The 13455-nt window shown below is 42.4% G+C and overlaps 1 protein-coding gene across 3 annotated transcripts in view; it reads left to right on the forward strand.

Annotated features, from left to right (window-relative positions):
* Nucleotides 1-13455, forward strand: part of LOC148021697 (DNA (cytosine-5)-methyltransferase DRM2-like) — a 130053-nt gene that overhangs the window by 68997 nt on the left and 47601 nt on the right. For all 3 annotated transcript variants that reach the window (XM_087697190.1, XM_087697188.1, XM_087697189.1), the window contains exons 3-7: nucleotides 8880-9009; nucleotides 9161-9255; nucleotides 9543-9663; nucleotides 9809-9915; nucleotides 10030-10132. In XM_087697190.1, coding sequence (XP_087553316.1) covers nucleotides 8880-9009; nucleotides 9161-9255; nucleotides 9543-9663; nucleotides 9809-9915; nucleotides 10030-10132 — 556 coding nt within the window. The remainder of the gene's footprint in view (nucleotides 1-8879; nucleotides 9010-9160; nucleotides 9256-9542; nucleotides 9664-9808; nucleotides 9916-10029; nucleotides 10133-13455) is intronic.

Genomic DNA, 13455 nt, shown 5'->3' on the forward strand with positions numbered 1-13455 from the left:
TCTTTTAACGCCTCTAAAAGGCCAGAATGGCCTATGAGACCATAACCAATACAATTGGTATCATCATCTCTCATTAGAGAAGAAGAGAGAAAATTTATGGGTAGGTCTACATGGTAGATTGGAATGAGAAGTATGGAAATTGAAAAAGCTGGAAAAACTAAGTTTAAAAAGATTAAAAGAGTGTAGAGTATCTTCCCCTCAGTCTATGGAATCCACCAAGACTGTGCAAACTACCTCTGATTGAGTTAGCGCACCAATTTGCATCTGTAATGAGCAATCATGATGCGAATGTGATGCATATGGGCACGCCTATGTTGCCAAGTAGGTACTCTAGGGTGTCGTGCTTTGCGTAATGCTGTAGCTCTGTCAACTGTGATGTTGCTTGATGATGTGCCTAGACAATGCCTATCAGTAGGAGATGTAGTGTTTGGGGTGGCAGTGGCTGGGGGTTCAGCTATGCTGAAAAAGTCTGTAATTGCTCTCTGGAGGGGGTCGCCTCCTATCCCGTAACAATACTGCTCTGCGTCGCTCGAGCTCCAATAAGAAAAGGCCCAAACATCTTTGGTCCTCATAGTCCATCACCCGTCTTAGTGTTCCAAAGCCCTCCTTAAAGAGGCAGTGATAGTGGCCATAGTATATAGTACATCTACAAATGTAGTGCTCCTTCGTTTTTGGCTCCTATCCACGAAGATGGCACATCCTCTCATTGGTTGCAACATGGCTCCATCAACCTGTCTCAATCATCAACTGATGCAATGAGGTGTGAATTTGACCTATAGCAACTCGGAGTCCATGCAAAAGTTGAGCATCTATGTATCTTGGCCTCACTATGAAACCATCATGAGAAAGTTGCAAGAAGTGACATTGGTATTGTGCCATTTTTGTGCCTAATGGGAAAGGGGGCTTGGACCAAGTCCTTTCTGTCTCCACTTTAGTGATGTCTGCTCTAATCACACTATTCAGCTCTGTACGACTGAGACTCAAAGTAGGGTAGTCAAGGCTGTAATCGAACGGTGGCAGTCTATTTGTACTCATGTCATGTAAGTTCAGCCACGTGCTCATATGTGCATATCAACAGTGTCTATCTCCCTCTGCTGCAAGCTGTCTTAAAGACTCCAGAGCTAGTCTAGGATATCGTTCTTTAGGGAGCTGCCATATCCTCTGGAGGAAAGTAATTGCTTGGAATAATGCCTCAACTACCATGGGTGCAGCATCCAATTCTGCCTGGGTGATCTCTTGTGGTACTGAGGCTTTTTCCCTTATCATACGTGCTATCATCATGACCAGTGGTCTTTCCATATGTTCCCAGCTGTCATAATGTTGTGCTTCCCGTCCATCACAGTCCATAAGTGGCATTTGTCTAGTATAATAAAGGCTTGGGCCCCAAATGGCTGCCCCATAGAGTAGTGTGGGCATAACTAAAGTGTCAAAAAGCCACAATTTGGTATGAGGCTCTTGAAATTGTATGTGTGCACAATACCGCTCTAGAGTACCCAAAGCTACATATGCCCGTGCAAGCCTAGTCTCTGAAGTCTCCTTCAATGAAAACTCTAGCCCTTTGAAAGTGACCGGGAGGTATGCATATTGTCTAACAGTTTCCACAGGTTGACCATCATACATAAAGTGGTGCTCAGAGTGTGTCACCCAAGCTGCCGAGGTGTTAAAGACCATAATTTTAGTCTTTCCAAGATTAACCTTGAGACCTTTGTCTTCACAGAACACATGCAATGTATCTAGATGTCATTGTAGTCCCTCCTGTGAGTTTGAGATAAGCACCATATCATCAGCATAACAAAATTTGTATAAGTACCCCAGCCAAGCTGGCTCCCATACCACCCCATCTCTGCATGTAATTGGAAATCTCATCAATGTACAATCCAAATAGCAGAGGAGAGAGGGGACAACCTTGCTTTACACCAACCGTGCTGGATACTAAGTCTATTGTGCCTCCAGGCACTCGCACTCTCCTTGTCACAGTTTCATACAATGCATAAATGCACCATTGCATATCCTCTGGGACCCCAATGGCTCGCAACCTTTGCATGAGTCTTGCATGTGGCATAGTATCAAAAGCCTTGCCGAGGTCCACAAAACAACAATAGATCTTTTGCCTTCATGATCATCCCTCCTCAATCAAGGCCCTTAGCGTAAATATATGGTCTAGCGTATTGTGTCCGTAGCAGAAGCCAACTTGTCCTGTAGACCATATTTTCTTTGTTTCAGCCCACCAACTCAACTCATGCTCCACAATAGAGGCATATATCTTTGCTAGCATATGGCCAATCATAATAGTGCTGTAGTTGTTAGCAACCAATGAATCTCCACTCTTACAAATTGGCACCAATGTGTGGTCACACCAACTTATTAGAAACCCCTCACATATGGCTCTATTGATGAGATTCGCCAAGATAGGGGCCAATGCATAACATGCATGTGCAAAATGCTCTGCCACAAGGCCGTCTTGATCATGTGCTCTCCTATTCTTCAACCTCCAAATAGCATATCTCACCATCTTTTCCGTAAAGAAACCACACTATTTTGGCCTAGAGTTTGATGGATAGGGTATTTGCTCTTGTGATGGAACATTATATAGTGCCCTCGCATGTTCATGCCATACCATAGGTGATGTCAAATGGATTGGGGGTTGTCTCCCATGAAATTTTCTCCATGCCTTCTTGTTGTCTTTGCTAAAAAAGAGTTGATACATCTCTGACTCTGGTTTGGCTAAATAATCTCTTTTCTTTTTCCGCACAAGACGACGGAAGACATTCCGTGCTTTCTTGTGTGTACATGTCCCTAGTGTAATATCCCACTGTAGGCGGGTCCTATTGTTGTTTGCACTCATCATCTTACCAAGCATTTTGAGGGGCAGTACAATTGCGTATTGCAGTAAAGCCCATCTTACATGGGAATGCTTCTGAAGCTCCAGCATGTAAAACCTTCGCTAGAGATCTAGTGACATCTTCCATTGGTTCATGTTGGTCTAGCTGGCTTAAGCCATCTTGTACTGCATCACTATAGATATGTGACATTTGCTCTAGAAATTCATAATGCAGGAATGTGTGTAACTGTGTGCATGTTTCTTGTGTTTGACCCCATGTTAGAGTAATTTTTAGGATCGCATGGTTGGCCGCTATGGTGATCAGCTTATCAGATATCTTAACGCTAGCGAGCCCATTACATAGTCCACCACGCTGGCCCCTTTTTTGCTGTTCCAACAAGTGAAATCATCCACTCCCGGCCATCTTAATAGGCCATTGAATATAGCCAATCCGTGAGCACTTCCCAAAGCTAGCAGATGAGATCCATATGCTGTCATCTCCCTATCTTGAGATGTCTTGACAAGCCCTAGTTCATCCAATGCCAATTCCTTAAACATTTCATGTTCAATATCATAAAAAGCGGACTGCTCACTTGCTGTTCGAGCATTAAAGTCTCCCACTAGTAGTATGTCCCCAATACTTGCGTATCTCATAATATCCTCATGTAGTACTTCAAATGGTGATCCCTCCCTAGGAGCAAATGTTGAAGACGTAGGTGGGAAGTAGCATGCCGCAACATATAGATCCCTCAGGTGCCCTATCCTTAGCCTTACCCACATATATCTAGCATGCACATCTCGTGCCACCAGGTGAATCATGTCTTGGAGGCTCTCATGATAAAGAATAGCCACCCCTCCTAATCCCCTGGTTGCTCTTGGTCTACGGGATTGAGGTTTGTATATGCTCTCCCATTTGTATCCCACAGCATCCGGTAATCTAGAATTTGTACAGTGGTGTGTCTTTGTATACATAGCCATGTCTATCCCACGAAAAGTATCCTCAAAATAACATGCATCAAGTCTCATTGAACATTTTAATTCCAAAGGGACATCTTTAACGTCTCATAGGCCTCGTACCATCATTGTGACCTCCGTTTTGCTATGATTACTTTGCCATCTCTATACACAGCATACTTACCTTCTTTATGTGCCTCCAACACTTTTGGCATGCTAGCCCTTCTGTGCTCTAACTGTGTGGGTGTGAGATCCTCATCAAGGTAAATCTTTTCACCCTTCAAAGCCTTTCTTTTTGATAAGAAGACCCTTTTGCTATCCACGTCTCCGAATTTCAGCATGAGGATGTAACCTCTTTTGCCATTTGGACCACCTATCCTCCAAGCTTCCATAATGCATTCTCGTTTGCACCCATCTTAGCACAAAGTGTTTTAGCGTCCTCTTGGGGGTTTCCTTTTTTAGCCCACGCCACCACACGTACACGCAATGCACGGAGTTTCCTCTTTGCTTCCTCCTCTAGTGTTGCATTCATCATTTCTACTTTGTTTTGAGGCATCCTTTTGTTTCTTTTGACTACCTCAATCCATTGTGCATTTTCGTTCACTATTTGCTAAACATTTTCTACTTTCTTTTGAGCTCTCTCTACCACATTCACCCATGTGTGCATGTCTTTTTTAAACTTTCCACCTCTTTCTTTAATTCTGGTGCGTTTGGCATTGCTGTTTGTGCATTCATCATTGACTTGTATGTCACTAATTCATTCTTACATGACTCTAACTGCCTTTTGAGTTCAGCAATCTCCATGTCCTTGGCTGCTATGTGTGCATTTGTATCAGATTTCAGTGCATCCATATTTGCTTTCCAAGCGTCCCTTACCTTGTTCAAGTTTTCTATCATATCCATTTGCAAGTCAGCCTTTATTTTTTTGTATTTTGCATCATCCCAGTGGTTAGAGCATGATTTCCTATTTGCTTCTACAACATCACTTAGTTTTTCCCTGAATGTCTCCTACAATTTTCCATACACATCTTTTTTCTTTGTATGCATGTCATTCATGACTTTTTGCTGCATGTTGCCACACACCCTTATGCGTGCGCTTTCAGGTTTGCATCGATTTTAGCATTTAATTACTGTCCCCATGTTTCATGCATCTCATTCATGTCACTTGTCACCTTGTCAAACATTGGCATACATATTGTTGCAATCTGAGCTCTTAGGAGGGCTTTTATGTCATCCAAACCATTTGTTGCAGTCAGCCTTTGCATCTTTGTCCATCGCTTGGCACTTCTGGGAGTGGCATTTTCACAAGCTCTCCTTTTGTTTTGTCTATAGTAGAACTTTTTGTCCTTAGTGGGGGTCTTGTACCGCCCTTCTGATGCAGTGCCTCCTGTGGTTGGTCTGATTGGTTGGTTTCTTTATCACTAGTCTTTGGCATCTCGTAGTCTAGGACAGCCACTCAGTGTGCTTGCGTTGGTACCTGGCATAGCCCCATGTTGACCCCATAGACACTCCTAAATGATTGCCAATACTTGTGTTGCTTCCAAGGCAGCCAGAGTCTCTCTGTGTAGAGGCGTGACCTTGTAGGACAATGGCTGTCTCTCTCCGCAGGGACGTGACCCTGCAGAGCAACTCCTTTGTATTAGCATTCATGCTAGTGCCGTCGGAGCTCACGCCAGACACGTCAACTTCTGTCACTCACATGTGACACTTCAGCTCATGCCAACGTCTCGTTAGACTGCTGTCTCTGCCTTCGCTTCCACCAGTGTCCTGTTACCTCACACCAACGTCCTGTCAGTGTCCCGCGCTTCACCTCACGGTCGCATTACACCAGTGTCCTAGCATCAGGCGGTCACCTCACGGCAGTGTCAGACGGTCACCTCATGCCAGCATCGGCCAGTGTCACGCCATCGTCACGCCATTGCGAGGACCAACATTGACCAACGTCATGCCAGATCTATTAACGTCTCTAGAAGGTCAGAATGGCCTATGAGACCATAACTAATACAATTGGCATCATCATCTCTCATCAGAGAAGAAAACAAAATTATGTCTAGTTCTACATGATAAATTGAAATGGAAAATGAGGAATATGGAAAACAAAAAATATGGAAAATTGAGAATATGAAAAGAGTATAGAATATCTCCCTCTGAGTGTATGGAATCCACCAAGACTTTGCAAGCTACCCTCGTTTGACTTGACATGGTAATCTTCGTCTGTAATAACGAGCAATCATGATGCAATGAGAGAGAGAGAGAGAGAGAGAGAGAGAGAGAGAGAGAGAGAGAGAGAGAGAGAGAGAGAGAGAGAGAGAGAGAGAGTTGCCATTGTTGTTGCAATAGTTGACGGGCCATTTCTAGCCAACAAGAGACCCTTGCTATTCTCTCTCATCCTCCGACTTTCTCTAGAGTTATCTTAGCAAAATCTACCCATTTGACTCATTAGAGGTGGAAGTTTCGGTCAATCTCTGTTGTAAACTTGAATTTACAGGAGAGATTAGGGTTAGACAACTGCCTTAGGATACATGCTGAGAGTTGAGGGTCTAGGACTTGAATTCTAGTAATTTAAATTGAAGAATGTCAAGGAGATTCAAGAGGCCAGCTAGCCAATATCAAACTTGGGGCTACATTTGTCTCGCAAGGAGTAGATTGAAGGCCAATCCCCAAGCAAACCAAGGGGCAAATTGGTTTGAAGGCTTGTTGGTCATTTATGACAGCAAGAGACACTTTGATTAGTGGAGGAGATTAGTGAATCTTAGTTGTACTCCATCCATCTGCAATAAAAGATAAAGAAATACCACAAGGGGCATTAGTTTTGGGGCCAATAGGTTGTCCATTGTCCAAGATTAAAGTGTGATTCATTTACTTGCTGTAATTATTGTTAAATCAAGTTATTACTACCGTCTCCGAGGAAGAAGGCTTGTTTCAGCATGATTGCATCAGGCAATCTATGTGTACTAAGCAATAATGCTACCTGTGAACTCCCATTTATGACAATGCTTGTGGGTCCACATTGTCTATGAGAAGTTTGACATGGTGATCTTGCTCAGAAGCTGCTCTAGGACAAGGTAAGTATGACACCCTTGTAAATCCTCTTATCCACAAGTTGGGTCTCTATCCATCACCCATTTTGAAACTAGCAATGGTTGATATTGGGCATGGTGATGGCTATCCTCGAGATGACGTTGCTGTCTTGAATAGGGCAATGCTGTTCTAGGCTTGATTGTGTAGTCTAGAGGTTGGTTTGAGCAGTTTTACTGGGTCATGGACTCACATGACCTTCTTGCTGTGTTTTGTGGTGGCGACTTGGAGAGATCTGTCATGACAAATCTTGTCCGGGGGTTCTTATAAACTGATTGTGATGGAGTTGGGAAATGTTGTGAGCTTCCATGTGAAGGCCTTGATTGTTGAGTGCATCATATTTAAGATCTTGTCCTACTTCAGGCTTTCCTACTAGTATGTGCGGAGAATCTGGCGTTTCTTGAGGATTTGGTAGAGATCATCCATACTCTTCGTCGGAGATGGGTCAGGTTGCAAGGTGGCTTTGAGAGGACAAGGAAGAGTAGAGATGCCTTCTTGTGGACCTGGGATTTTGGCACCTTTTACCTGGCCCCTTAGATAGTCTGGCATTACAGCCGGCTAGATTGGTTGTTCACATAACATTGTATTTATGATGTACTTAACTACTCTCTATAGGGCTCTTTGTACTTTGTATTTACCTCAAGGGGGTTTTCTTTGTGTTATTAATAAAACTGTTTATTGGTATTCTTGTGCTTTTGTGGATTTGTGGCATATATTCTAAGGTTTGGTGTTCTTGATCTTGACTGGTAAGAGCAGTTGGAGATAGGTTCTTAAACGCTGTAGATTCCAAACAAACAGGACTTTCCAAGCAGATGAATCAGCAATTCAATAATGATAAAGGAATCATGCAACGAGGCTTTGGGGTCAAATCTTTGGTCATGTTGTGCTGTAGGAGCATTCTAGCTTCATTGGTTTATTTTCTTTTTTGTTACTGATTTCAATCTCTAAGATTAAGTACTCGCAAGTGAAAGTCTACTGCCCCTTGGTTTAGTGAGGGCCATTTTCATGAAATCTTGTTCCAACTCTTTGATTCTACCGTCTAAAAATAGTGGTAAAGTCCCATCAAATTTTGATAATATGTGTGCAAGTTATTTTTGAGTGCTCAAATTCGGCTCAGCTATGATTGTGGCTTAGAGCTGCTTTTATGGTCAATTACAACACTCTGTAAATTTCTGGTCTCCCCAACGGTAAACTTGAAGTGTTGTAGGAAGTAACAAAGTTTTTTTTTGAGAATTGGCATAGTGGGTGAATTGCTTTTGGTTGAGCAGTGGGTTGCTAGCTAGTATATCTGTCACACCTTTTTGTTTCACTCTTGTATCTTGGGTATTGCGGGATGGTGCTGGCTGGGTGTCTTGATATTTAGTCAGCTCTCCCCGTATTGATGTTAGAAGACGTCAATGGAAGGGTGTCTTTGTGAGTTGTAACCTTGTGGTATGAGTGCTACTTTTTGAGGTTAGACACATGTACCCATTTTTTAAGATAAAGAGAGATAGGATTAGTTCTTCTTACCATAATAACAATTCATATAATTTTACTTACTAATTTGACAATATTCTTTGCCATGGTGCTATGTGTGCATCCATGTAATTTTTCATCTGTCATGTGGTTGCTATGTGTCACCTAGTAAGTATTTGCTATTGTGTTTTGCAGGTCAAAGAAACCAATGATAGGGATTTCTAGTAGCTCAGTAACTAGTCATTGTAGTGCAGTCTTCCATTGTTTGTGTATGTTAATGAGGAGCAAGACATCTCTAATTCAAATATGCAATATTTTTTTCATTGGACTGAGTTCCTGCCGAAGCACTGTGTAAATTGATGGGGTCGATGAGATAAAGGAGGGATATAATGAAACAAGCTTTTTTTTGGGGGGGGGGGTGGGCCCGCCGGCAGGGGGACAGGAGGAAAGAGAGAGAGTAGAGGGGTGGAAAGGAGGAGAGAGGGGGGCAGGAAAGAGGGGTTGTGAGAGTGAGAGAGAAAGGGGAGAGGGTGGGTGGGCAACTAATATCGTTGTGTGTCCTCCTCTGTAGGAGGAAGTATGTGATGAAGAGGAAGAAGGATCGACAGAGTCCAGTGGCAACTCGGATATTGATCTATCAATTGAGTTAAAAGACATGGGTTTTCCCTCAGAACAAGTTGCTACTGCAATTAAAGCTTGTGGTCAGTAAATCAAACAGATGCCTTCGTGACTGTCGCATGTAATTTTAATGTTTTGTGATTGTTTATTTATTGCAGTTTTTAGTATTCTGGATACAATGAACAATTTTTTTGACGTTGAATAAAAAATTGAGTTAACAATCACTTATTGCAGGAAAAAACAGCCCAGCTACCATTCTTGTAGATTTTATACAAGCTCAGTTTTGCAGTGGTGATGAAGGGGTAACATCGAAGCCTCAGCATTCACAGGTATCCTGAGGAGGAAAGGTGGGGAGAGGGGAGAGAGAGTGGCAGGAAAGAGGGTGTGGAGAGTAGGAGAGGGAGTGAAGGTGAAAAGTAGCCCAACTACCATTCTCGTAGATTTTATACAAGCTCATTTTTGCAGTGACGATGAAGCTGTAACATCAAAGCCTCAGCATTCACAGGTTTCCAGAGGAGGAGAGCTGGGGAGAGGTGAGAGAGTGTGGCAGGAAAGAGGGTGTGGAGACTAGGCGAGGGAGTGGGAAAATACTGTACTCGTGCCTCCTTTTTTGTAGGAGGAAGCGTGTGATAAAGAGGGAGCAGGATTGAAAGAGTCCAGTTCCATTGATCCAGAAATTGAGTTAAAAGACATGGGTTTTCCTGTGGACCAAGTGACTGCTGCAATTGAAGCTTGTGGTCAGTAATTCAACAGAAGCCATTGTGATTGGTGTAACATCAAATGTAATTTCAATGTTTATTAAATTGCATTGTACATTCAAAATAAAATGAACAAATTTGAGAGAGTTAAAGAAATCTACGAGCCTGTTCTCATTTATTGCAGGGAAGCACAGCCAAGCGTCTGTTCTTGTAGACTATATCCAAGCTCATTATAATGTTGGTGATGAAGCTATAACTTCCAGATTTGAAGAAAGCCTGCAGTGTTCACAGGTATCCAAACTCATTCTAAAACAGTTTCTGCTTGGTGCAGCATTTGGGACCTATTGTATATAAATTAGTGTGGAAAGCTTCCTTTGCTTAACAATGTGCTTTCAATGTTGCCAGGTTGAATCCTGTCAAGTAAGTGAGCAAGAGAGCACACCACTAAAGAGATTGCAGAACATGGGTTTCAGTCCTATTGCTGTTCAAAATGCCTCAGAAGCATGTGGTAAGATTTTCTTATTGACTCTTCATAACCAATAATGTTGCAGGTCTACAAAAGTCCCATGGGAAGCTATGAATCATGCATCACTTTCTAGGCACTAGAATCTAAGTCAACTTAATCATGTCAAGTCATCCTGATGTGGTGCCATTAGGGTAACTTAATGTTGCAGGTCTACAAAAGGCCCATGGGAAGCTATGAATCATGCATCACTTTCTAGGCACTAGAATCTAAGTCAACTTAATCATGTCAAGTGATCCCAATGTGGTGCCATTAGGGTAACTTAATGGTCACAAGGGCTGAGGAGAAAGTGCAGGGGTGCAAAAGAGGGGAATACAAATTTCTTTCTTATCTTCCTTAAGAGTGGCTGATGGTCAGAAGGGGGAAGCAGAAAGTGCAAGGGGACAAAAGAGACGTGGGAAAGGGATATTGTAAGTTGGATGTTACATCCATTATCGATCAACATATTATAAAGATTGTGATTTTGTGGGGCGTCCTTTCTAGAAAACGACTCCATGTTTCAAAAGAGTCAATAATAGCCCAAAGTTCCTTACCATAAAGTTCACAATTTATTTCAGCTATTTTAGAATGAAAAGCTACTAGACACACTTGGCCATCATCACCAGTTTGGGAAAGAAGAGGACCAGGAGAAAAATTTGATGCATCAGTTTCCAAGAAAAAAGGCTTGGATGGATCTACATGTATTAATATGGGGATTGTAGTGAAGGCTTTCACATAATTTTATCATTTCTAGTTAATCGTGTAAATGACACCATGATCTTGGAATAATTATTAATAAAGATTCGATAGAAGTTTGCAAATCCCAAGAATCATTGCACATTTCTAACTGATCTTAGTATTTCCCATTTAAGAATAGTCTACTTTCTTCTTGTCCATTGCGATTTCATTTTGAGAGACAATATATCCAAGGAATTCTACTTCTGGTTGATGAATGGAGTACTTTTTCCAATTTAGCATGGAAGCTCTTTTCACATAGCTTATTGAGAACTAACCTTATGACATATGTGATGCTCAGGATATTTTTGATTTTTAAAAAATATTAGAATATCATCTAAATATATTACCACAAAGTTCTCTGTAGAGTTGAAGCGGAAGCAGAGAGAGGGAGAGAGCAGAGAGCAGAGAGCAAGGAGCAAGCCCATTAATCGAGGTGCTCTATAATCCAGAACTGAACAGTATTGAACAGTGAAATAGAGTGAGAGTGAGTCGTCAGATAGGTGTGTACCAGCGTGGTATACACAAAGAATAAAAGAATGTATTTATACTTAGGATACGGTACACTTACACCCGCTAGGGTGAGTTTATGTGTGTGAAGTAATATATACACGGGAGATGCGTAAAGGGCCTTTACACCCAACAACCTCCTGCTTAAAGGTCCTAAGTGAACCTTTAACTAACTCCCACAAGTCTAATGCAATGCTTATGTTGAGCCTTTGCAAGACTTTTAGTGAGAACATCTGTAAGGTTATCCTGTGATTTGATCTTAGTTAGGGTGACTAGACCATCATCCAGAACTTGTCTGATAAAATGATACCGAACATCAATATGTTTGGTACGTGTATGAAACATGGCATTCTTAGCCAGGCATACAATGCTCTGGCTATCACATCTAAGTACATGTGTTTTGTTGGGCAGCCCAAAATCCTTGACCAAACGACCAAGCCAAACTGCTTCTTTTGAAGCTTTAGTGGCTGAAACGTATTCAGCCTCAGTGGTAGAGAGTGCTACTATTTTTTGCAATCTAGATTCTAGAGCACCAAGAAACCGCCCCACCAGTCAAGGTAAAGATGTACCCGCTAGTAGACTTACGAGTATCCAAGTCACCTGCCATGTCTGCATCACGATATCCCTGCGGATCTAACGTATCCTTGCCATAGCAAATACATTTTCTTTGTGTGCCCTTAAGGTAGCGTAAGATACATTTCATTGCTTCCCAATGTGCTTTGCTAGGATTTGACATGAACCTACTTACAACTCCTATAAGCAATGTCAGGTCCAGTGGCAACCATAGCATACATGAGTGAACCACAGGTTGAAGCATAAGGAACACCCTTTATAGTATTGGCTGCCTTATTATCTTTTGGGCAATTTGCTTTGCTAAGCTTAAGATAAGGTGGAAAAGTTACACCAAGAGGCTTAGCGTCAGCCATAGAAAAATAATCAAGTACTTTGCTGATGTACTTTTCTTGTGAGAGAAATAAGAGCTATTGCTCTCTATCTTGTGTTACACACATGCCCAAAATATGTTCAGCTGCACCCAAATCTTGAATTTAGCTGTCTTTTCAATGCATTAATCTGGCTTTTATGCTTACCAACAATAAGCATATCATCTACATAAAGCACAAGTATAATAAGGCTTCCATCATCAGCCTTCTTAATATATAAGCAATGATATGCACTACTCCTTTTAAATCCATGTGAGAGCATGAAGGCATCAAACTTTTTATACAAGGAGCCCACAACAGACCGCTCGGAGGTATGGGAGATCATAGGGAGTCTTACTGGATGGCATATTTGGAAGGCGCGATGCCAGGTGGCTTTCGGTGGAGAGAGGCTTTCAGCACATGCGACCTTAGCAGAGCTCTAGACCTCTATCATCCACTCCCTCTGCGGCCGATGGGATCAGGTGCAAGGTGAGTCTAGGGTTCGTCAGGAGCCCCGTGGTCACTTCATGCGTACCTGGGGCAGCCAGGGTCTGTTCTTTAAGATGCATTCCCCCTAGACTGCCTTGAGAGGCTTGTATACATGATGTACTGGTGACTTTGCTTCAACTCCAGCTAGTTTGTTGAGCATGAGCACTCTGTTGTAATCAGCTTTTTGAGTAATATAATAAGCCACATTTTACTTGCAAAAAAAAATGTATGTTTTGGGGCTGTTTAAGAGGCTAATCAGCAAGTAATGCATATTTTAGCTCAACACCCCATGTCAGGCCCAAAATTGAGCCGAAAGGTTCGGCCAACCATTGTGATGTTGATGTACCCCAAGGCATCCCACCCCAAAGCAACTAAGGCATCGGACAAAGGGTGCACGTCGGCTGCCTACAGAGGCGATGATTATCTTACTAAGGGAATCCAAGTAGTCACCCCAGAGAGGACAGGGCATCGGACAAAGGGTGCACGTCGGCTGCCCAGTGGCCTACTAAGCCCTGAAAAGGCGGATGGAACTACATGGAACTTTTGTGTATGTGTGTGTGTTTTTTTATTTATTGAATAAGTGTGGTAAATTTTATGGGATGCGGCCGATTGAGAAATAGTGACCTAGAAGACGGGAGTAGGGAGGGTACATCCAACACATCACAAAACAGTACA

The sequence above is a fragment of the Lygodium microphyllum genome, chromosome 17 (genome assembly GCF_053477565.2).
Source record: "Lygodium microphyllum isolate KBCC chromosome 17, Lygodium_microphyllum_v1.1.10, whole genome shotgun sequence".
In the NCBI taxonomy this organism is placed as follows: Eukaryota; Viridiplantae; Streptophyta; class Polypodiopsida; order Schizaeales; family Lygodiaceae; genus Lygodium; species Lygodium microphyllum.